General features: G+C 41.0%; 1 protein-coding gene across 1 annotated transcript; it reads left to right on the top strand.

The window, feature by feature from the left end:
• Positions 1–14,563: 14,563 nt before the first annotated feature.
• Positions 14,564–21,377, top strand: CDKN3 (cyclin dependent kinase inhibitor 3; the record flags this gene model as incomplete). The annotated part of the gene is made up of 7 exons (XM_082000860.1): positions 14,564–14,825; positions 15,386–15,441; positions 16,994–17,038; positions 18,082–18,304; positions 19,224–19,255; positions 20,129–20,232; positions 21,291–21,377. The coding sequence occupies exons 1-7, from the start codon at positions 14,575–14,577 to the stop codon at positions 21,375–21,377; spliced, it is 798 nt and encodes a 265-aa protein (XP_081856986.1). The 5' UTR covers positions 14,564–14,574.
• Positions 21,378–22,564: the final 1,187 nt, after the last annotated feature.

Genomic DNA, 22,564 nt, shown 5'->3' on the forward strand with positions numbered 1-22,564 from the left:
AGCAGCTGTGATAGAAACAGGGGCTAGAATTTGCCTACAGTATCTCTTTAGATTGCAGGTCCGTGGAACAAAGACTATCTCTTACTGTGCATGTCAGTATAGCATTTGGTCCTACAGAGCTTGAATTCGGGCAAGGCTTCCCAACGTTTCCAGAAAACAAATTTATAAGATCTATACCCTCCTTTGAACAAAGGAAATGTATCATTTCAGCATCGTATTTTTCAAAATATCTTCCAGGCCAAGGTACTCTACCCACCAATCATTTCTGAAAAGGCAATTTTTAAAAACAATCACCTGTTAGCTATACTGTTTTGGGGAGACCTTTTGATCAGGTGAACTCAGTTTGTCATCCAAAAATTAGTTAAACATTAGCAAAGCTGCTCATGAATAATTTTTCAGAGGAAACTGGGGTTTTTTTCCACATTCATGTTTGTGATCACAAGAACAGAAAACAGAAACAATTCAAGGCCGTTAGAGAAAAATCATGTTTCCCTCAGATCATCTGTATTGGCAAATGAGTTTAAAGCGCAGCTGCAGATAGGCTGTGTAGATAGGCTCTTTGTGCATTCGCACAAAACATAAAACCACATTAATAGCCATACGAGCATGCCAGAAGAGGTCATTTGAAAATCATTATGCATTCATTTCTAAGAGTAACACCTTGTGGCCCCCACTGTGAATGTGGCTGTACTGCAGCCATTTCCTTTTATGTCAGAAACGGTTTTTTGGAAGTTTGGCATAAGAATCACACTAATATTTTTGTTAAGAAAAATTTCAGATTCCGTAGCAGGTCCTTAAAAACAGCAGTGTAAAGCAAGTCTTCAGATTTTTATCATTTGCAACCCAATTTCAACTTTGCCTTACCATCACAATAAAATTCCTTCAAAGCTAATTTCAGCCTGGTCCCAAGAGAGCATTTGTCCATATCATGAAAACCAGTATTTAATTTAACGCGATTACATACACATGCTAGTGCAGTCGGATGCCCGACTGGAATAGCAGAGTTAAGACAGGTCAGGATGAAGGTGTACTGGCGGGGCTTGGCAGGGAACCTGCTTTTAGTGCTTTTGGCTTTAGTTTAGAACATCAGTTTCTCGTTGGTGAGTTCTGAAAACAAAATCCTTTCCAAAGAAAAAAGAAAAGAAATAAAAGAAATCCCTTCACAAATTCTACTTTGGACAATTGTGTATCGGTGTCATAACTTAAGATCAACAAACGATATAAAGGAGATGAATCAAAGTTAAACACATCTGTGGACATTACATTCTTTGATTCTATTTCTTACACCTACTTTTCAAAACAGACTTCTGATGCCTCAGATTCAGCTGGCAGAAACATTTTATTCAAGTTCTCCCAGCCAGTGCTCCTCCACAGGTATTAAGTCCCCCTGGGGAATGCAGGCACAGAGGTAATAAACATATTCGTTTCATTACAACATCTTAAAAAATGTAAAAATTCTAAAAAACCAACTGTAAGCTGACCTCGAGCCAAAGTACACATTAATTATACAGCTTAAGTCAGGCGGATGCTCAAGGAAAAGAGATATAATGTTACACCCAGCTGGATACTTTGTAGTTAGCACAAATGTAATATAAAGCGTACCCGAGTTTGTCAAGTGTCTGTCTGGATTTTCAGTTTTCATTAGTACTATAATTAAAACCACATTTTCAGCTATATTACCTATAACAAGAAAGGAATGAGAAATGAGGTTGTCAAGGTCAGTCTCTTTCTGCTCTTTAAACTGAGTATCTGCAGGCCACAAGTTGTTGAATTTGGTGTAAACCAGAGTAATAGGATGGAATGTCACGTTACAACCAAACCTTTGTGGCTGAAAAGACAAACTTATGAGGTCACTTCCTTTTAATCACCAACGGAGCATATTTATCAACAGTCATATAAGTCAGGAAGACAGGCAGGTAGATGACAGACAGACAGATACATGGAAATACAAACACCCTAAACACAGATACCACAGAGCTGATGCACAGAAACATTCCTTTTCAGAAAGCTGCACTTGATCTCATGCTGTCATAGTCCTTCCATTTATAAACACCATCACTGTAAATGCTTTTTATGCCCTTTCCATGGCTAGTCACAAGACAACACATCAAAGATTAGGAAAACATGAACAATGGATAACTTGGACAAGAACAAGCTGAGAAGGTTTAGACCCAGATTCATATTTTTAACACTTTCAGAGAGTTCACAATTTTGCTTAAGACCTATAAGGCAAAGTGACCAGGTAGTAGACTTCCTAGCAGAGGGACATATTGTTCCAATCATTATAGTGGATGTCTTTGAGATTGGTGGTGAAAAGCAGCATAGCTTCACTGAACTCAGCAGAGGTCAACATCTTACTAAGGATCTGACCCATAAATTTCAGTATTACAAATGCAATTTTTTCATATTCAAGTGCAAATAAGTACTTGAGGCAACCAAGGCACCAGTGAATGCAAATGAGATTCCCTAGACGAGTATGTGGTCTAGAAAGCAAACATGGTTGGTTTTAGCTTTCAGGAGAACCCAGGGAAAAAAGAAAAAGAAAGAGAAAAAAGCAGCTGATCAGTCATGTTAAATATAAATGACAGTTTATTTGTGATACTGAAAAGGGATTCTAGCTTCATTTTTTAAAAAATGCTATGAAGGAGATGAGTGAACTATTACAACACTGAAAGACTTAAAAATGATATCCCGAGAGATAACGTTCTGAGAATAAAGTGAAAGACCTCATATAAAATACAAAAGGTGTGTTGTAAAGAAGGATCAGAAGGGCAGACTTTGAGCTTCATCTAGTCATAAATCAAAAGCTTGTTCTCCATCATTCTTGTCTATGAGGTGAGCTTTGATTCCGAAGCGACAATTCCCAAAGGATGGAGGTATTTCTATTGGCAAGTATGTGTCTGTCTTCCCCCAGGCTGGCTCTGCCAGCCCTGCTGTCACCATGGACTGTCATTATCTCAATCTCTTTACTGCCCAGGATTGTTCTGTCCTGGAGCCATAGGGAACTGTCACAGGGCTGTGAGAGGAAAGCCCAGTTGGGCATTTGCAACAGATTAATTGACAAAGAAGTTTATCAAGACAGGCCATCTACAATAGTTCAGTCATTCTCATTCACAGTGGCCAAATGCTTTAGCACACTAGTCTCCAGGAGACATGTTAGAAATACAAAATGTTTTACAAAATAAAAAATAAATATGTTAAAAAAACCACAGTTTAAAAACTCTACCACCCCAAAAAATATTCAGAAGAACAACGCTCTACCCAGTCGTGTGCTTCATATATTTTTTGTGTCCGAGTAACTTAAGCATTAATCTTTTAGCTTTTACGCATGTAGACTGTCCATACTCATAACAATAGTCTGTGTCAGCAGAACTACCCACCTGAATACTAGAGCCTGGCTTAGGGCCTCAATTTGCAGTCAGCCATCTCCATGTATACAGATAAAGGGCAGACGCTCTCCATACAGAAACGTTTACAAAATACATTTAGAATGTTGTTCCCCTGATTTTCATGTAACATACTAAATCAAATAATAATTAACATTTTTCTACATTTCATGAATCAAAGTTTTTCAATATTTTTTTATCCTAAGTCAAAAAAAATGTGAAGTTCAGAATACTTCTTGGGTATTACTCAATCACAGCAGACTTTTACAGTGTTCTTGCACAAAGGATTCTATTATTTGCTCCATTGGTATTACAATGGTTTTACTTCAGTAATTCTCACTTTATATAGAGAAATGTTGCTGTGTTGTGTAAAGCCTGGTGGCTACCTCAACTATCTTTAACAAAGATAGTATTTACAGAGAATAATACAGACATCTGATCCTATATGTTTCTAGAGACAAAAACCTTAATTCTTTCGGCAACAATTTGTAAAGGGAAGGCATTGAGAGGTGTAAAGTCTAAATTTTTAAGACAAGGTCGCCCTCTACTGCTTAGGAGAGAGTAAAACTAGGGAGGATTATCCTTACCTGTATCAAGTTTTCACATAACCAGTATGAGAAGCTCCTGGCCCAGTGCTGCTTTGCGAACCTTGGTGGCTTCGCAGCCTGGGAGCTGCTCCCTCCCTCACAAGCATACAGCTGACTGAACTCAGTGACCACAGACCAACAACTCCATGGCAAGATGCTGCCAAGAACAGGAGGAAGATTATTTACACACCCTCTCCTCTCTCTGAAATTGGTAGACAACTCCCTCGAGTGCAGGGAAGTTGATGTAGGCTCATTTGCATGGTATGCTTGCCCTTTGCGGCACATAGGCTTTGTTTTTCCCCGAGCTCGTATTCAGTGCCTTCCAGACTCATATGAAAAGACAGATTGCTCAATAGCATAACATCCTTGAATAAGTATTACCATACATAGCAAAGTGTCTTTACCTTAAGTGTTCTAAACTTAGAAACAATAAGTCCATAAAACCAAAGTCATATGGTGGAATGAGAAGGCACATTAAGCCAACAATGAGACTAGGTCAAAATCATTCTTGTAACCAACAGAATTGCACCCAAAGAGTGCAATTTCTTGACTCCTTCCAAAGCCTATTACCAGAACTTTGAGGCCTGATTTCCCTCCATAAAAGCAGTGTTTATTCTTTGCCATTATAGCTTACTTACCCAAGAGCCTATTACTTCTGTTTTTATTGTAGCTTTGACCAATTAAATATAGCAGTCAGGCCCACATAAGGCTCTTGGATCCTCATTAGTACTCTTCTAAAAGCAGGCTTAGTGTTTGTCACCTGCCATCCCAGTGATCTCAATTCCATTTCAAGAGAGAAAGCAGCAGCATACCAGAGTAGTTTGGTGAACTCATCAGATGCCTTTGAAATTCTTGAGTGAACATCTTCTGCTTCTAGACATTTTTTCTTCATTTTTATTGTGGTGTTGTGGTTTGGGGTTTTTTTGGGTTTTTTTGTTTTTTGGTTTTTTGGTTTTTTTAACTCTTCTACTGACACTATAATTTGAGGCAGTTCCTCAAAGACATCTTGAATAAAGAGAGACTCTAGTCTAGTCTTGGAAGAACCCTAAGCTACTCTGGAAAGAACATTGATTCAAATAATTCATTTAGTCTTCAACATCAACCTTATCTTCTTTAAGAATGCCTCTTACACCACTGTCAATAGGCCATAAAAATTCCCTGGCAAGTTCTGCTTCTAATATGACTGGGAAAAGCATATTAGTAGTTTTGCGTCTCCAGGGAGGTTGCTGCTCAAAATATTTTTAGCTGTGTTACTTTCACCTTACATTTAACTTTGGGGTTTTATTCCCTTAATGTAAATATGACAGCATCTTTGATAGATGTCTATGTACTGCTTAAGTAATGTGTCTTTTTTCCTTTGTTGTTTTGGTTCTTCACATGTTTCCTTACTATCACAGGCTCCGTGAAGCCTGTACCATGAGGCATGGAAGATGACACTTCCAGCTAAACTTTGCTGAGTTTTTCTACAGTGTTTTCTTTCTAGCTGCTGATTAAACCTAAGCCTATTTAAACATGAGTTGCACTGAAACCCAAACTTCATGCTGAGGGGAAGGACTAAATACATTCCGAGTCAATCACAAATTAACGTGTGCAGGATTTGGTTTTTAAAAAAAAACAAAAAACCAAAGAAGACTACAAAACCTGTCTCCCCAGAAGTTTTCTGTTGAGCTAAGATCAATGCTTTCATAAAGCACTGGACACAGTTGGAGATGGAACTTCAGGAAGGCTGGATGAAGTGCTCGGGTGATGCATTTTGCTTACAGATATTATGATCACCACATTTTGAGCCAGGATGATTTTCTCTGAAGTGAAATGAGTAGACACCCAGCAAAATAAATTACATACCTGCTGGCAGTGTGTAGGTATAATTCATCCAGTCATTTTCCTTCCATTGCACAAGCTTCTGGCATGTATGGCACTTTGATCTCTCTGCCGTCACCACCCAACTTCAGCTCCTGGTCAATGCCATCCTTTTGTCTATTTACAGTCTTCAACAATACTACGGACATGGCTCAGCAAAATTCATTAACTTGTGCTATACAGGAGATTTAATGAGATCATTTGATAACCCTATTACTTTTGTATTTGGGAATCTAGGAGCAAGATTTAGGAACCAAAAAGAACTTCCTACTTCTGACACATCTTTGTAGGCCAGCTAGGCAGCCTAGGTTCTTTTTAATCAAACTCCAAGTTTTAATTAACTGAAGAAATTTCCCAAACCATTTGGGGAACACTTCTGACTATTTTCTTCACTAACTACTTAAGATGAGCGAATGGAAAAAACAGATGCATTTCAAAATCTTAAAAATATAATTCCATTCTACTTTGTTTTTCCAAAAATTGCATTTCTATTTTTGGACCCACTTCAGTAACTTCTGTCCACCAACGTTCTCAGGGCAAACCCTTGTTTGCAAAATACAGTTTCAGGGAACAGGCTAAGACGAATGACTACAGAACTAAGAAAAGAAAGAATACTCTGATTTTGCATTCAAGGCTTTAACCCCTGCTTCCTATAGTCACTGCACATATCCACAGACACAAACAGCAAGAGAGCGCAATATATTTTAGTCACTGAAGACACACATACTAATCCCTGGCACTGACTCCATCCGCATCCCCCCTTCATTCCTCTGCCCTCCCAGAGCAAGTCTGTTGAAATCAGATTTTACACTTTGCAGGAAGTAACTGTTGTTAGTATCACACTTTTCCACTCCACGTTGCATTTTGATAGCTTGGAATTCTTCCTTGGTCTGAAAAATCTGGACTATGAATGTTTAAATCTCATAAGCCACCCCAGCTGATGAGATTGTAGCTAATTTTCACTACAATTCTCTGAAAAAACAGGAAGAATTGAGAAAGAAAACATGTAAATTTACTTCAGTTCTGTGCTCTGATAATATTTCCATTGACTAGCATACGAAAAAAAAAATTTCACTTTGCCAGAACCTTCAAAAACTTTCCTGGACTATCGAGATTTAAACATGATTTAAACATAATTTAAACATATGTCCATTTATTAAATATTTGGTTTGGTTCCTTTACCTTCATTACGGTTCATGAAATTATTTCACAGACACTCACTCAAAACTTCACCTCCTGCTGTTTTCACAATGACTGAAGTAATAAGTCAGCTGTCTGTTTGGGACTTTATATCATCTCTACTGCAAAAACTTGTGCTGTCAGACCAAATATTTAATATCATTGAAAAGACAGTGTCTGGAAGGGCAAGCCAGAAACACACAAAAGCCCTAGCCTCACCGTAGCCTTCTTAGGAGCAACTTGGTAAGTACAATGAAAAAGAATAAATTCATCTATGTACAATATTTTCCATTTCATCTTTGTTACCATAAAGAAAGTATACATTTTAAAAGTCCAATTTTATATTAGCTGGATCAATGTTAAATAGGAATGAATCATCTATGAGCTGATAAAAGAAAACAGGAATAATATTTCCTAGGGAGAATGGGATCTCCAGTTAGCGTAAACCAGGATAGCCACCAAATGTGGCAACTTCCTCAGTTGACGACTTGGTCTTCAAAGCTCTTTTTGCTCTTTCACACTTTCCTTCTTTCCTACAGTCACTGCCATGTCCTGTTTTGATCATTGCTTTGAAACTTCACATTCATTAAAAACCACGAAGACAGGAAAAAAGAATACTAAAAATGCAAATAGTCTTGCTTGCAACAGGATCTCCACCCTCCAAAAGTTTTATGGTCGTTATTGTTAGAGATTAAGGATATTGGAATGATAATAAAGAATAAAGAACAAGTACATCCCATGATGAAAATAACAAGATCTACATGACCACATATAACTTGGAATAAAAAATACTCATATTTTTGTATGAGTAGCCAATGACCAACTTTTGATGCTCAGCTCCACAGGCAACATTGTATTTGTTGCAAACATGACTTTATCCCTTGTAAACCAAGTAACCTCACAGGCAAGTACCCTGCTGCATACACAGCACAATATAGATATCCACAAACGACCTGCTTTGGAGCAGTAAAACACAACTGTTGCAGACTCATCTGCTTACTGTTGCCATTAACTGTGATTATTGTATTCTGGTAAGGCTCATACAGTCAAGTTATGATCAAACCATGCTGTGCTAAAAACTTAGTTAAAAATATTTTTAGTTTTTATTCCATTTAACAGGCAATTTCAGTCTGAAATATAAAAAGAATCACACAGTAGGGAAAATCTTTCATTTAAATAATCATTTCCATAAAAATAGGATTCTTCAAGGTCATGAACACGCCACTGTAGAAGGAACAAGTCATAGAAACAAAACATACAGTTACAGAGGCTTTCTTTACCACATTAGGTATAACTTTTGTGTATTTAACCAAAGCAGAAAAAAACCATTAAAAAACATTTATATATAAATGAGAGAACTGTGATAAAAGAAGGGCAGACAAGAAACATGCACCACCTCATGTCAGCTGCACAGGATGGCACAATTCTCGACTCCAAATAGTACTAGATCTTCTTTGCAGCTATAAAAAGATTCACATTTCAATCCAGAATAAAGAGGGATTTGTTGAAGACTGCAAGTCAAAATACCCTGATCCCAGTGACACTTATGTCATTAGTCTCAATGAAAGCAGGGCTGCACCTTGCCTAGAACTGTAGAAGTTCATCTTACAAACTAACAATTGCCAGTAACCATTATAAAACTGCACAGGATACTATTTTATCTACCTGCGTCCTCAGCAGTTACTCTACAACACTGTTTTTCACCACCTGCTTTAGGGCCAAATCTCAGTTCTGGTTTTAATTCAACAGACAAGTAGGATTTATAGGGCTAGACAGAGCTTAAGCCCTTCTGTCTTTCTTTCAACTCTTAACTCCATGGTACCATCCTGGCAAAACAATCCATAAATCCAGTTCTATGTCAGCAGCAGCAGCACATAACACCATATTCACAAGTAAGTCACTCCACAAGCCAACAGCTGTTCTCAGTAGGCAAGGTGTTTTTGTCCAAAGCTACAGAGAAATTACAGTTTTGAAGCTTTATTGACAGAAAAGACAGACAATCCATGAGCTTCATGTTTCCAGGCAGCTGCCTGCCACAAATATATTTGTGTTGTGATAGAAAGCCATAAAAAACCACATGCACGTGAGGGGAAAAAAGTTCCCTCAAAAAATTTGGAGCAGGAGTGTAGTTGCTGCTTGTTCTGAAATAACACCTCTTTCAAAGAATTTGCTTTCAGCAAACACTTTGGCTTGAAACAGGCAATCACCATTCACAACATTTCTGTCTTATTGGCACATTTTTAGAAGAAAACCTTAACAAAACAAACTGAAGCATAGCTGAAGAACTAAGCAATGATGTGGAAAACATACAGAATCTCCCCAATTGTGCTTGAAATTCTAAAATTTTCTTTTGTGTCTCAAGTTAGAACTGTTTCTCCAAATGTTACGCAATTTTATCTCATATAGCAAGACTTTTCCATTCATATCCTCATATCAGTTGTGAGGTGCAATGTAAAACTTACAACATAGCAGTGTTCAGTTTTCTACAAACATACAATTTAAAGTCAAGGGAAGAAAAAAAAAAAAAAGAGAAGATGCTTGAAAATTCTAAAACTGTTTCACCTATTATTCCCCCCCCTCCCCCCAAAACAACAATCTGAAAAATGGAAATGATGCCCCATGGGATATTCTGGTGATATCACCAGTGGAGTTCTCCCAAAGACATTACAGTGCATCTCTTGGAACACTACATATATTAATTACTTGCTAAAATACAACTTCCAGAAACTGAGATATGAAATGAGAGGTGACTAACAAGTCTTTGACATTACATGTGTTTGCTTGGAATAATCAGTTACCAATGATCCCAAAATTATTTTGATGGTTTGGACATTTCAGATCTCATGTCGGCTCCTTGCAGAAAGAGAACATAACTTGTTTGTTGAAGGCTTATGTTTGAACAAGATATGTGATAAGACTATATACCATCAAGTTCCCTCACTCCTTGTTTCACACTAGTCCCTGGCTGTCTCCACTGCATACACACTAGTTCACTCCCAGGCTTTTACCTGAAGTAAATCAATTATTTATTTTGTCCGGGAAACCTGAGTGCAGAAGAGCAGATAGAAGATACTACATATATGAGCCACTGCACTGTCCCCAGGGACAAGGGCTCTTCCCCTGACCCAAGGGCAGCAAAACCAGGTTAGGCTTAGCTGTATTTGTCTGGCAATCAGAATTTTAACTCTTTGCCAGTATGGCAAGCTATGAATCAAGGTATAAAGATCTTCACTTTGTCTTTGGTTTGGTGCACACAGACATGAGAGCCAGGTGTAACCCGAGTAACACTGGAAAGCCAGCTGGCTCTCAGGAGCTTGACTGTGTGCTGAGAAATGAGAAATAAAAATGACCTGAAACCCAGATAGGTTTGTACAGAATTGATTTCATGGGAGTCACAATGGTGTCCATGAGAAAATTCTTAGCTAACCTGGATTTTCAAACACCATTTTTTTACATTACAAATTTTGTATAACGATTTTTCTGCCAGACAACAAACCCATTCTACATACACGTATTTAAAGCCTGGGATATAGGGCTCCTTATGGAGCTGTTTGACCCACCTCACTGTAAATTATTTTTAATATCTCTGGGAGGGTACTTATTACTGCATTAGAGGCATAAGTGTCTTACGTCATGTAACATAAGTGTTATTATCTCTCTCAAACCAAAAAGCAAACCAAAAACACATAACCCCAAGCAGCTACCATGTAAGCACAAACTTACCACTCAAATTCTAATTGCTTGTTGTTGTCAGGGTGGGTTTCTTTTTTTGCTCGAAACTCGATGAATATTATGAAAAAATAAGGCAATAATTACCTGCATTAGGATACGGAACCCTGGGATAATGCAATTCGTACAGACAAAAGAAAGACTTAAACCTATTTTCAGAAACAATTGGTATGAATCTTACCTCTGGATACGATGAAAAGTTATTACATTACCTGGCACAAAAGACTTGATAAATAAATGAGGGCAAATGGGACCACTAAGGTATCAACCTTTCCCAACCACTACCATTCTTTGGTATTCCCTGTGCTTGCAAAGCAAAATTATTCTTTATTTAGAATACCATAACATTCCCCACTGTATATCAAGCACTTGTTTAACACAGAGAAGATAACATCCCTACGTGAAAGTGAACAAAGCTGAGTGGGACCAGAGGGTATCTGTGCCAGGAAAGAGAGTTTACCCACACAGGGCCAAGCACAGGGCAGGAAGGCATGACAAGAAGGATAAAATTCAAGAAAAGCCATCAAGGTAATGCTTTAGAGTAAGAAATGCCCATTAAGCATTTCCCAACTGCAATTACATCCAGGTTTTACAGAATCACAGATTATGTAGGTTGGAAGGGACCCCAAAGACCTCTAGTGCAACCTCCTGCTCAAGGCAGGCCCAGGTAGGACTGGCTGCTCAAGGCCTTGCGCAGCTACGGCTGGAGTATCCCCAGGGATGGAGATCCCACAGCCTCTCCGCACCCCCGCTCCAGTGCTTGAGCACACTCACAGTAAGCAGTTATCTTCTTATATGAAGTAGAGACTTCCCATGTTCTAACTTTTGTCTGTTGTCTCTTCTCTTTCTGCTACACCTCTAAGAAAAGTCTGGCTCCATCTTTTCTACACCCTCCCATTAGGTATTTGTAGACAGCAGTTCCTGGCCCAGCCATTCATCTAAAAGCCCAATTAAAATTCTGATTAAATCCTACCTTCTTCATCACCCTCTCTCAACAATTAAATAAGTCTTCCAGACTATGTGACTATTTTTCTTCACTTTGCACAGGCCTCCAATCTATAAGCTGACAAAAACTGCCAGAAGGTAAAGCCTTGGTGTTGATGTGTTCCTTTTTATATGCCAAAAGGACAGTTTCTTGCAGACCAACTCCTGTTAGTCTTTTCTATAAAATACACGACAAACAAGCTGATCTAGACACTTTAGCACAATAAAATTTGACATGCCGGGCAACAGCTCAATTTAAGGAATAAAGACAATCCTAACAGGTAGTCAGCTAATAAACATAATATTTGTCATTTAATGCCACAAGATGTCTAGGGTAATAAGGAATCTCACAGGACCTCCTCATGCTTGGTTTTGGGGTTCCACCTCCAACCTTTTTCCTACATTTACTTCAGATTTCACACTTATTTATTTCTGCCACAACAGACCCCAAGCTCTAGTCTCACATTTTGCAGACTCCTTGGCATTACCAGCTGTTATTAGCATTTAAGATTTCAATGCAATACCATACTGATTTCTTCCATGAGAAGGCACCCAAACTCCACAGAATTCCTTTGATCTTTTCAAAGAACAACCAGGAGCACTATCATCGTTGCTATTTTTTTTGTATTTATCAGTCTCATGTTGCTGCTTCCATAAAGATATAATCCTCAGAGTTCAAGTCTGCAATACCTTTCACATGAATAAGCAAAAGCAATCATGGGGAAAAAAAATATGGCAAATTTCATATCTGTATCAAACAGTACAAGTGTTGCATGTAATCTCTAAGGGGACCAGAGCCAAAAAGACACTGAACAGCAGCAAACAACATACCTGTTCCTTCATGCAGTGGCTGTAGGAGTTACTAAAATGATGTTTGCAGCTACAGTAGCTGGTTGTCCTCACGTTGCCTCAATTCTTAGGATGCATTTCTTCCCATTGTTCATCTAAGTCAGCAATATCTGCATTGTTTTCATTCTCCATTATGCTCAGTAATGTAATTTATGTACATCTGCTATCATATTCTGGGTTTTAATAAACTAGTCTTCTCCTTGATCCTTTCATCATCTGTTTCTTCATCCCCTAAACCTACCCTAAATCCTGCAATACCAAGCAATTTGCTTCTACAATCCTTTTCAGGCAGGTTTCATTAAAACCTCCAGCTGTGGAACTAGGGTTACTAAAGTAGAACTAAAATCTAAAATCTCCACACCTGGAGATCTTGCACTGGCACTACTGGGAATCCCAGCAAACTCAAACCGCTTAAGGAATTTGTACACAACCATACTTTTGACTTCAAAGAACATCTCTGAAAGTCGCCATGACATTATCCTCTAGAGCAACGCCAAAAAATCAGTTGTGTCTGGCTCCTTCATAACATAGTTCTAGACATGTCTAAGCAGACTGTAGAAATGCTTTAATACAATTTTTAAAAGAAAAATGTCACATTATCAATTTATGCATTTCTTCCTATTAATGAATGGTCAGAGTTACTGGCATGGTAAACCCTGCAAAAAGAGGTCTACTAAAATGCCCTAACCATGGGCAGCAACCTAGCTCTTAAAAATCAGGCAGCCAGAACATTTTCTTTTTTTCCCTGGAGCCATCTTTCACATTAGTTGGGCTATGACAAAAACTCCATCCAGCATGCCTATTTGCAAAACCTATTTGCACAGAACATTAGAAAAGAGGGCCATGACAAGAGCAGGATGTGGACACATCACTTCACACTTCAAGTCTGATTTTTCCATGAGATCCCACAAGAGCGTACATTACAGCCACCTTCAGCACAGACTTGCGAGTCAGCTACCTAAGCAGCAGAGCTAAAGGCATGCCTGTGAGGTCTGAACAGTCCCAAGAACTAGAAGTCCTACTGCTGCCAGCATATCTGACACAAAGTTCAGGGTTTAAAATTGAGCAGGCATTGCTCATTTTCTGCTTTTAGAAAGGCCTATTTTTCTCTGTACACAGAATTGACCACCCAAAACCTCTGAAGGGCACATGGGAGCACCCCAAAAACTCCCCTGCACCCATGAAGGCCACAGCCACACACTAACCATCCTAATGCCAAAAAGAGCCAAAAAACTGCACTCCAACCTACTCAAGTCAAGCACATCCCAGCTCTCAGAAGCGCTGTAAGTGAAGGCTCACATCTGACTCCCTGTCTTAGTCACAGCCTGCACGGATGTAGATTCTTGATCCCCCAGGCCCACTTTTCAGGAAGATCCCCACCCTTCAACTTTTCCCTCCCACCCCATCTGCACGAAGCACACCACAACACATGTAAGAACACCAGAGGCAAAGGGAAATAAACGGCTGGAGCTGGAGGTCTGGGGAGTACTCCGTGCTCGCTGGATGCTTTCCAGCGCCACATTTCCCTCAGCAGCAGCTCCCCACATGAAATGGGCTGGGGCAATTTGAAAGCAATTCTCTATAAAGCTTTCTTCCACCCCTTTTTCAGTCAGAAACGTGAAGCCGGGTTAAAAAGGAATTAAAGGAAGAGGGAGCAGCCGGCGCAGCCCCCCGACCAAGCCCTCACAATACCCCACCCACCACGGGCCCCCGGGGCTCGAGACCCAGCCCTTTCCCGCCACGCCGCCTCAGCCAATCAGCACAAAGATTGCCACAGCCGGCTTTTTTTTTTAAAGCCCGCCTCTCCTTCGCTACTCACCAATCAGAATGCTCCTCTCCCGCAAGCCGTAAAGGAAGGACTCAGCTTTCAACGCATCCGGCGCGCGACAGCTTTTCATTGGACGAAGGGAAGGACTCGGCCAATGAGATGGCTCGGGTGGGCGGGGTCAGTTCAAACCGGCGGCGGCAGGGGAGCAGCGCTATGGTGAAGCCGGTGAGGGATGGGGATGGGGATGGGGATGGGGATGGGGATGGGGATGGGGATGGGGATGGGGATGGGGATCGGGATCGGGATCGGGATCCCTGGGGTCGCCTCAGCGCCGCCTCAGCCGAGGGGGCAGAGCGGGCTCCGGCCCCCAGGTGAATTCCTCGCTCTCCTCCCGCCGCAGCCCGGCGCCATGCAAGCAGGCGGCTTCGACGACTCTGACGAAGACGCCGCTGAGGAGGACCTGAGGCCGCTCCCGATCTCCTGGTGAGACGCGCCTCGGGGCGGGCCCGGGTCTCTTCCCTCAGAAACTAAACGGGAGTTTGCATTAAATCCCGCTCCTTCAGAACGGGAGGTCTTTTTCCTGAAGGAAATCTGTGCTGGGCTCTCGTGACTTGCTAGGGCAAGGACAGAGCTTGTGGTTGGCCTGATGGTGCTTCTGAAAAGGGATTAAGTTGGTGCTGGTGAACTGCCAGTGGATGTGGAGCCAAGTCCGCTTTTGGAAGCATTTATTAGTTACTGTCGGCTCTGGTAGCCCAAATGTCTAGGTGCTAAGGCGGGGATTTGTCAACACTTCTCCCTTCCTCTTGGGTAGGGGCATGTGATGAAGTACACTACCAAACGTGTGATTCCCTTGTCTGATGTTCTAGGAATAACACTGGAATACTTCTATTTTATTCTTAAAATTGAATTATAGGTAGGTAACTCTTCTCACGGTCCCACAGAAAAGGAATGTCTGGTAGTGAGTTATCTCTTGACAGTGAGTTATCTCTAGTCAAATAATAAAAAGTCCTGGTTTTATTTATTCATTTTTCATTTCCCAAAAGGCTGTCTTTGTCACCTGTCTACTCTTCCAAATTCCTGGGACTATGTTCCCTTCCAGGTAAGAAGCATTCACTGAAATGTGCAGACATGTTTGAAGCTGAAGAGAGGTACTATCTTGTAACCCAAAATTCTGTGTTCCATTTACTTGGTGGTGTGACTTGTTTTTTTAATCTACCGCTGGAATAATTGTTTGGAAAATACCAAAGCTAATCAAGGAGTATCTTAATGTAAGACTATATGGTAAGAGAATAGTGGCCATCTTCCACTATCAGTTAAAATATTTGGCTTCTTAGCCTAGCTTACTAGTTATAACAAGCAACAACAGTGCAACAAGACTGCTTTGGCAAATAATTCATTTATAAGATATATTGGGCTCAAATTACACTCACTCACTGTGCTGACAGTTCTGTACTGCTCTCCCTTAGCATCTGGATTGCACTACCATGGCCATGTTATAAAAATAAATATATAAAATTTCACTGTATTTTTAACTGCCAAAACTGCAGCCATGGTGAACCTCCTTTGGTCACAAAAGAGATAGAACTGCTGGTGGTGACAGTGTGAACTTTCCCTACCTCATTTAAAGCAGTTGCTCGACTTTCATTAGTCAGCTCTGAGAAATACAAGCTTGGGACTAATACCACACTAAAGAACTAGAAAACAAGTGTTGAATCATATTTGCATTTAAGGTATCTTGAAGTGGATGATGGCCAGTGCTGATGAAAATCCCGCTAAGACTTGAACACCAGTTAACATATATGCCAAAAAATAGTTGCATTATGTTTTTTAGCTACCTGAGCTGTTCATGTAATGGCTGTTTAATCTTCAGATGCTAACCACCAGTCGTACACCTGCTGATATAGTTCTTGGTCTTCAGGATTCTGCTGTTATGCTTTCAAAAGGTGTTTCAAGATACAAACAATCCTGACTGGTGTCAGGGCAGGCATAAAGATTGTATGCCTATGGGGCAGTGAGTGAAGGAGGGGAGACAGCGGGAGGACACAGTGCAAATACTTTGAGCAATTACATCTCACAAACGAAACAGCAGTTGTGACTATCGCAGTGCAGTATTCTGTAGGTGTTGTAAAAATGCCTTGGTAGCATGATATGAGGAAAAAAATGAAAGTGGCGATACACTGAAGATTGAATAGTAAGAAAGACTTTTAATGGGATATGTGCTGAGTATTACAGAACAGGGCACTTGCTTTCCCGTCAGTCAACCAGGCAACTCTTAACTGATCTCTATCCAGCCCTTGTATTTGCTGGTTTTTTTTCTTTTGTGGGTTTTTTTTTTGGGTGGGGGTGGGGGTTAAAGCTGTATCCTGATTTATAATATCCAAAACTTCATCTGGGAAACGCATACCAGCTTAAAAACTTGGGCAGGTTTTTTTTAATCCGGTTACATTACAGTATTAAGCAGCAGGTGTTTAAACTGTCTTCTGCACTAGTGATCTATTTGCAAGAATAAGAACTGTTTTATTTGGGGTGTGGCTTTGTTATTTGCTTTGGTTTTGGTGGGAGGTTGTTTGTGCTCTATTCTTCAGCTTTAGCAGCCATTCCATAAATGTCACTTACCCGGAGTGGTAATTGTCATTCACAATTTGTTTTAGGTTGCAAGTTTAAGGATGTTAGAAGAAATCTTCAGAAAGATATAGGTGAGTCTTCTGGCTGGTGTAGAAATGCCTCTCACTTCCATGTAATGGGCAAGAACAACGTGCAGGTAAACTGAAATCATAAGTTACTAAGGGGCTAGAGGTTTACCTTGCCTTATTCTGGAGACTGCTGGAGTTGCTGTTTATCTAATCTGGGCATAAGGATCCAGACATTGGGTATCAAAAACATGGCTTGACTTTGAGACATGGTGCTGTTTTATTTGTATTTTTATAACAGCTGCTATATAGTTGTCTGTATAACATGCCATGATGTTAGAGCACAGGGCAGTTCTTTACGAAGCCTTGCTGGGGGTATGTCTGACAGCAACGTCTGTCTGAGTTTTGATAACACTGTGCTTGGAGATGCTGCAAATATTTTAGCACAGTCACCACTATGAGTACCAGATAGCACTTTCAAGTGTGCAGTGCCGCTTTCTCTGTGTCTTTTCTACCAAATATTGGATGATTAATCAGGGTATTTCCTGGCTGGAGCTATACAGGCATCTGCGTATCTGTCACAGTAACTATGAGCTCTGCTAAATCCCATGCAGGAGAAGGCATCTTCAAAACAGCTACGACCAAGATGTGTTACAAACTTGTTATATCCTCCTCCCAGAGAAAAGTGAGATTGGGATAGAAAAGATGAAATCATGTAAAGATTTGTGCCTCGCATTTATCTGTAAACACTAGCAGAGCAGATACTAATAGCAAAAACCCACAGTGTTTGGACATAGTCACAGCTGGAAATGGGACAGAATCATGCTTAAGCTGGCAGCAGTTAATGGACTGTTCTGAGTGCTGACATGCTTTCTAGTGAGCCTTGTCTTGAGACTCACTCGGAACTGAGAAAACACCTCTTGTGGGTTACCTGAAGGCCAATGTGGGAGAGACTCAGTAGAAGTAAATGCTGCTCAAAGCAAAATTGCTAACTCCTGTTGTCTTAATCTCAAAGATTAAACAAGAGAATTAGTACCAAGTAGCTTATCTGTTTATCCTTAAGCTTGATAAGCTTTTGTTTATTTGCAACTGTCTTAATCTGTTGGCAGAAGAACTAAAGAACTATGGGACCCAGGATGTATTTGTGCTTTGTACCAGAGGAGAGCTCTTAAAATACCGTGTACCAAACCTTATAGACACCTACCAACAGCATGGGATCTGTGTGCACCACTATCCTATTCCTGATGGGGACGCTCCTGACATTGCCAAGTGCTGCAATATTCTGGAAGAGCTCAGAAGCTGCCTGGAAAGTAACCGGAAAACAATCATACAGTAGGTTCTGGTTGCCTCCCTTTCACCCCACATTCCTGTAAAAGATACCAGCTTCTCTCTAGATGCACGACCAGCTGAAACAGAATCCTGTCAAATGACATTGCATTCTTTAGGGTTAGTTCAAGCTGTGAAAAGCTGCTTGTTTCTCCTCATGCACCCTTTTGGAGCTAACTTGTCCTTTGTGAGATTCGAATCTCCCATTTTCCCTTGCTCTCTCCAACAAGCACTTCAAAGTGTGTGATGAATGGTGTCATGTGACTCCTTGCTGCTAGCTTAGTTGGATATCAGGTATACAATGAGAGTTGTAAGCAAAAGCAGCTGTTGTCAGAGGATAACGCACCCTGGGGCTGTTTATCAGGGACTCGGTGGGTTCCAGCAGTGCAAAATTCACTCTTAAGTTGCATGAGACTGGTTTAAAGTAATTTCTTTAGACACTTGTAGTGGAGCTCATGGTAGAGGGGAAGAGCTTTCCAAGTTCCCTGAAGACCCTGCTGACAGCTCCCCGCACAGACATCCACTGAGTCCTTGGGCTTCCTGCTGGTGTAGAACCCCGCTGCTATCATTAGCTCACAACTATCATCAAAGCCTTAATGTGGGGTAGGGTTTAAAGAAATTAAGATTGTCCATCTTCATGCCCTTTTCTGTCCTCTTGTGCCTTTGGGACTCTTACCATGAATGAAGGGGAACTTTAAAATTGCAGTTTCTCTAGAAAGACACTATTTAAGAAAGGCCTGAAGAATAAGGGGGAGGTAGCCTTGTAGGTATTTCTATAGACATTCTTATTCTAACTTTCTTGTACCACTGCTCTCCTTAATTACATTAAGGCAAGATTTGCATCCATACATTTAGGTCTTGAGGGAGCTCTGAGTGTTGCAGCATACTACAGCTTGTTACAGCCAAATGTTCTCTTCTCTTTCAGCTGTTACGGTGGCCTTGGACGCTCATGTCTCAGTAAGCAGTTGCCTTCTCCCTCTCCATGCCCGATTAACTACCCCATCCTACAAACCCATTTTCATGAGACAGCACTGTCTAAAGGAGCCAAATTCTGCTTGAAGCTTACAATGCAAACTGCCAATACAGGTAGCAGGCTAGTTAATATATTTGGGCCCATTTCTTGGGAAAGGTGTTGTCAAATGGTAGTAACATCAGCTGCTTGTATAGAAACTGTTTGTGATGAGTGACATAAGTATGTCATGGTATAGACTCGAGGTGAGAGGATGGAGGGTCAGGCAGGGTCAGTCTTTCAGAGAGAACTTTCTATCAGCCTCACTTACTTTCTGACTCTTTCCCCGTTTTCACTGCAAATTTTAGTCTTGTCTGACCGATGGGACTGCACTTTCCCCTCTTCCCTGAACATCTCCTCAAGAATAGGAGATGAACCTGTTCCTCTGCATCTTTCTTCAGCCCAGTGTTCCCCCTAAAGCTTTCTGTGTGTGCTCCAGAAGGAAGGGGTGGTGATATTGCCAAAAAAGCAAATGTGGTCAGAAGACACAAAGGGGAATTAACTGTGTGTGCTGGGACTCATTCTTGATAAGCCTAGAATTTGCCTCCCAAATGCCGCTGGAAAGGCAGTGGGGAAGCAGCAGGAGAGTTTTCACCTGTTCCCAAAGCCTGCAGGCTTGGGCAAGAGAAGCAGGCAGATGGGGCCAGTGACAAGAAATAGTATTCAGGGAAAAGATCCACCAGATCTGTGACCCTAATATGACGAGGCTGAGTTTTGCTAGAGTGGTTTTTATGTAACAAACCTATTACTATGCAAAAATGGTACTGCAAACAGCAAGAGGTGCTCAGTAGCATACATGCAGGTATATCTTTCCCTTACAGTAGCTGCATGTCTCCTGCTTCAGCTTTCGGATGCGCTAGCACCTCAGCAAGCGATAGACAGCCTCAGAAACTTGAGAGGATCAGGGGCAATACAGACCATCAAGGTAATGAGGCTACAACAGGTAATACATGTGTCGAAAAAAGAGTGGAGAGCTCGCACTGTCTTCTCCTTCATTTCAGAAAGGGATCCCTCTGTCTTTCTGAGATGCTCCACAGCTGGTGCCCCTGCTGCTCTCTTGGGTTTGAGCTGCTTCTAACTTTCCACTTTCATCCAGATTCTGTCTTGTTCTGCCTCTATTGAATTTCAACAGCTCTTCTCCCTGTCTGCTCCTCGCCATCATTAGTAACTTGTTGCTTTCTCCTCCATATCCCTGCTCATAACTCACTAAGCCATTGTCCCTTTTTCTGTTGCTCACATTCTCCTCACAACTTGGACATCTGCTTGATTTTTCTGCCTTGGTTTTGTTCCATCTTTGTAAGCAAGCTAGCCATGTTCAACTTCTGTAGCTATCACATCAATCTACTGGCAGTCATCTTTTTTTAAGAAGTAACCCTAGTACTAGTGTTAAAACCTACACAGAGGGAGGCCTAAGTTGCTGAACATAATGGGTTTTTCTTTTGGTGGGATTTTAAGCTACTCTGTGTACGTATTTCTGTTGATACGAGTCCTAGATGTGATGCTTTTCAAACAGCTCTATGTACAGCAAGGAGGAGCTGACATTTAAAAAGTTTACAAGATAGTTGTTTCTGAGGAGAAAGAGTTGGCTAAATACTGTCTCTTTGCTCGCTCTAAGCCTCTCTGGAAGGCAAATCTTGTTTAAAATACTTGTTGAAGATCCATTTTCTACAAACCAAGAGGGCAGGTGAGGAGCAGCTTGCATCCCTGGTTGAAGGGATGGGGAAGGATATGAACAAATGTTGACGACCACGTTTTGCGTTACCTCGAGCTCACATGTGCCCTTTAGGAGGACCACAGGATCCATGCCAGGATGCATGTAATCTATGTATGATGATGAAAAATTCCAGAGGATTTGGAGTAAGCACAAGAACAACTAAACAAACCAAAGGGCACATCCTGGGGCATCGAACAGCTTTTTAAGATGGGTTGTGCCTTTTCAGAAAGTATAGAGCACTCATAACAAATCTGGTTGTGCTTTTTCAGCAATACAATTACCTCCATGACTTTCGAGAGAACCTAGCTGCACATCTGGCAACAGAGGATACAATACGGAGATCAGCATCACGATAACCGATGCTGGTATGGTCTATCTCTGTGTCTATGGGGCTGCAGCAAACACCTGGACAAAAGGCCTCACTCTTGACCTTTACAATTGTTCGTTGCTACTGCCTGCCTGAGACAGCCACTCGCTTCAACATCTGCGGGTAAAATATTGGGGTTGGGGAAGGAAACTCTACAGGACATACATGGAAGTGTATTTGTGTTCATTAATGTTCTGCTGGTGGCCTGCATGCCTAATGAGCTTGTTTTCAATAGAATAATGACTCTTACACAATGTCTACCTCATGTTTAACATCACTTGGTACCGACAGCATACGTGCACGCTGCTATTGAACTGGTACACTGATGTTTTCATGTTGACATCCTACAGGCTGCTTCAGTGAACTTACATGAGGAAGGGAGGCTGGGCTGTGAAAGCAGTGACTGAATTTCATTTTGACTTCCTCTGTTCTACATAGCGTGAGAACTGGGACAAGCAATTGGACATGAAGGCAGGATACGGGAGGAAACATAATAGTCTGTAACTCCTCACAGCTAAGCATGGACTTCCAGTGCCGACAGGCTGGCTTCTGGTCCCGTGCGTAGGGCAAGGAAAAGGGGGAAGAGATAAAAAAGAACTCCTTTTCTACTATCTTTGTAAGAAAGTCATGCTGGGATAATGCAGCTAGGTAAGAATTACATTACTGGAGCTCTTTAAAAAAAAAAAACCCTTAGCTATATCTTTAAACCAAAGGAAAAATCAAGCATGAAAACTTCCCTGCTGGAGTGCTCGCCCCTTATGAACTATTAAGAACTCACTCTAAAATGTCAGAGTTCCTTTGTGTGTTCAAGTGACATTGAGGAACGAGACCCCTCATTCCAAGAGAAGGAGGCTTTATACTGAAGATCTGTGACAAACCAAGCTGTAGCTGTGTGGGTGAGTTTCTGGCGCAGCAATTCTCCATGCTAACACTAGAGAAAGTAAACAAACAATCAGCTGTGGGCTGGAGAGAATCTCACAGCAACATGCCACTAACAGGCCATGACACTCCTCTTTAACTATGCCCACTCACAAAGACCAGAGAAGATGAACAGACTCCTCAAGAAAACATTTAAACTAGTTCTGTCCCATTCCGAGGAAGCAATGATCATCCGCTTCAGTGCCCAGGTATCCTCTGACACCCTGTGAGGTAAATTTTGGCTCTGGGAAGAAAGCC

The sequence above is a fragment of the Phaethon aethereus genome, assembly GCF_964289735.1.
Source record: "Phaethon aethereus genome assembly, chromosome: 5".
Taxonomy (NCBI): domain Eukaryota; kingdom Metazoa; phylum Chordata; class Aves; order Phaethontiformes; family Phaethontidae; genus Phaethon; species Phaethon aethereus.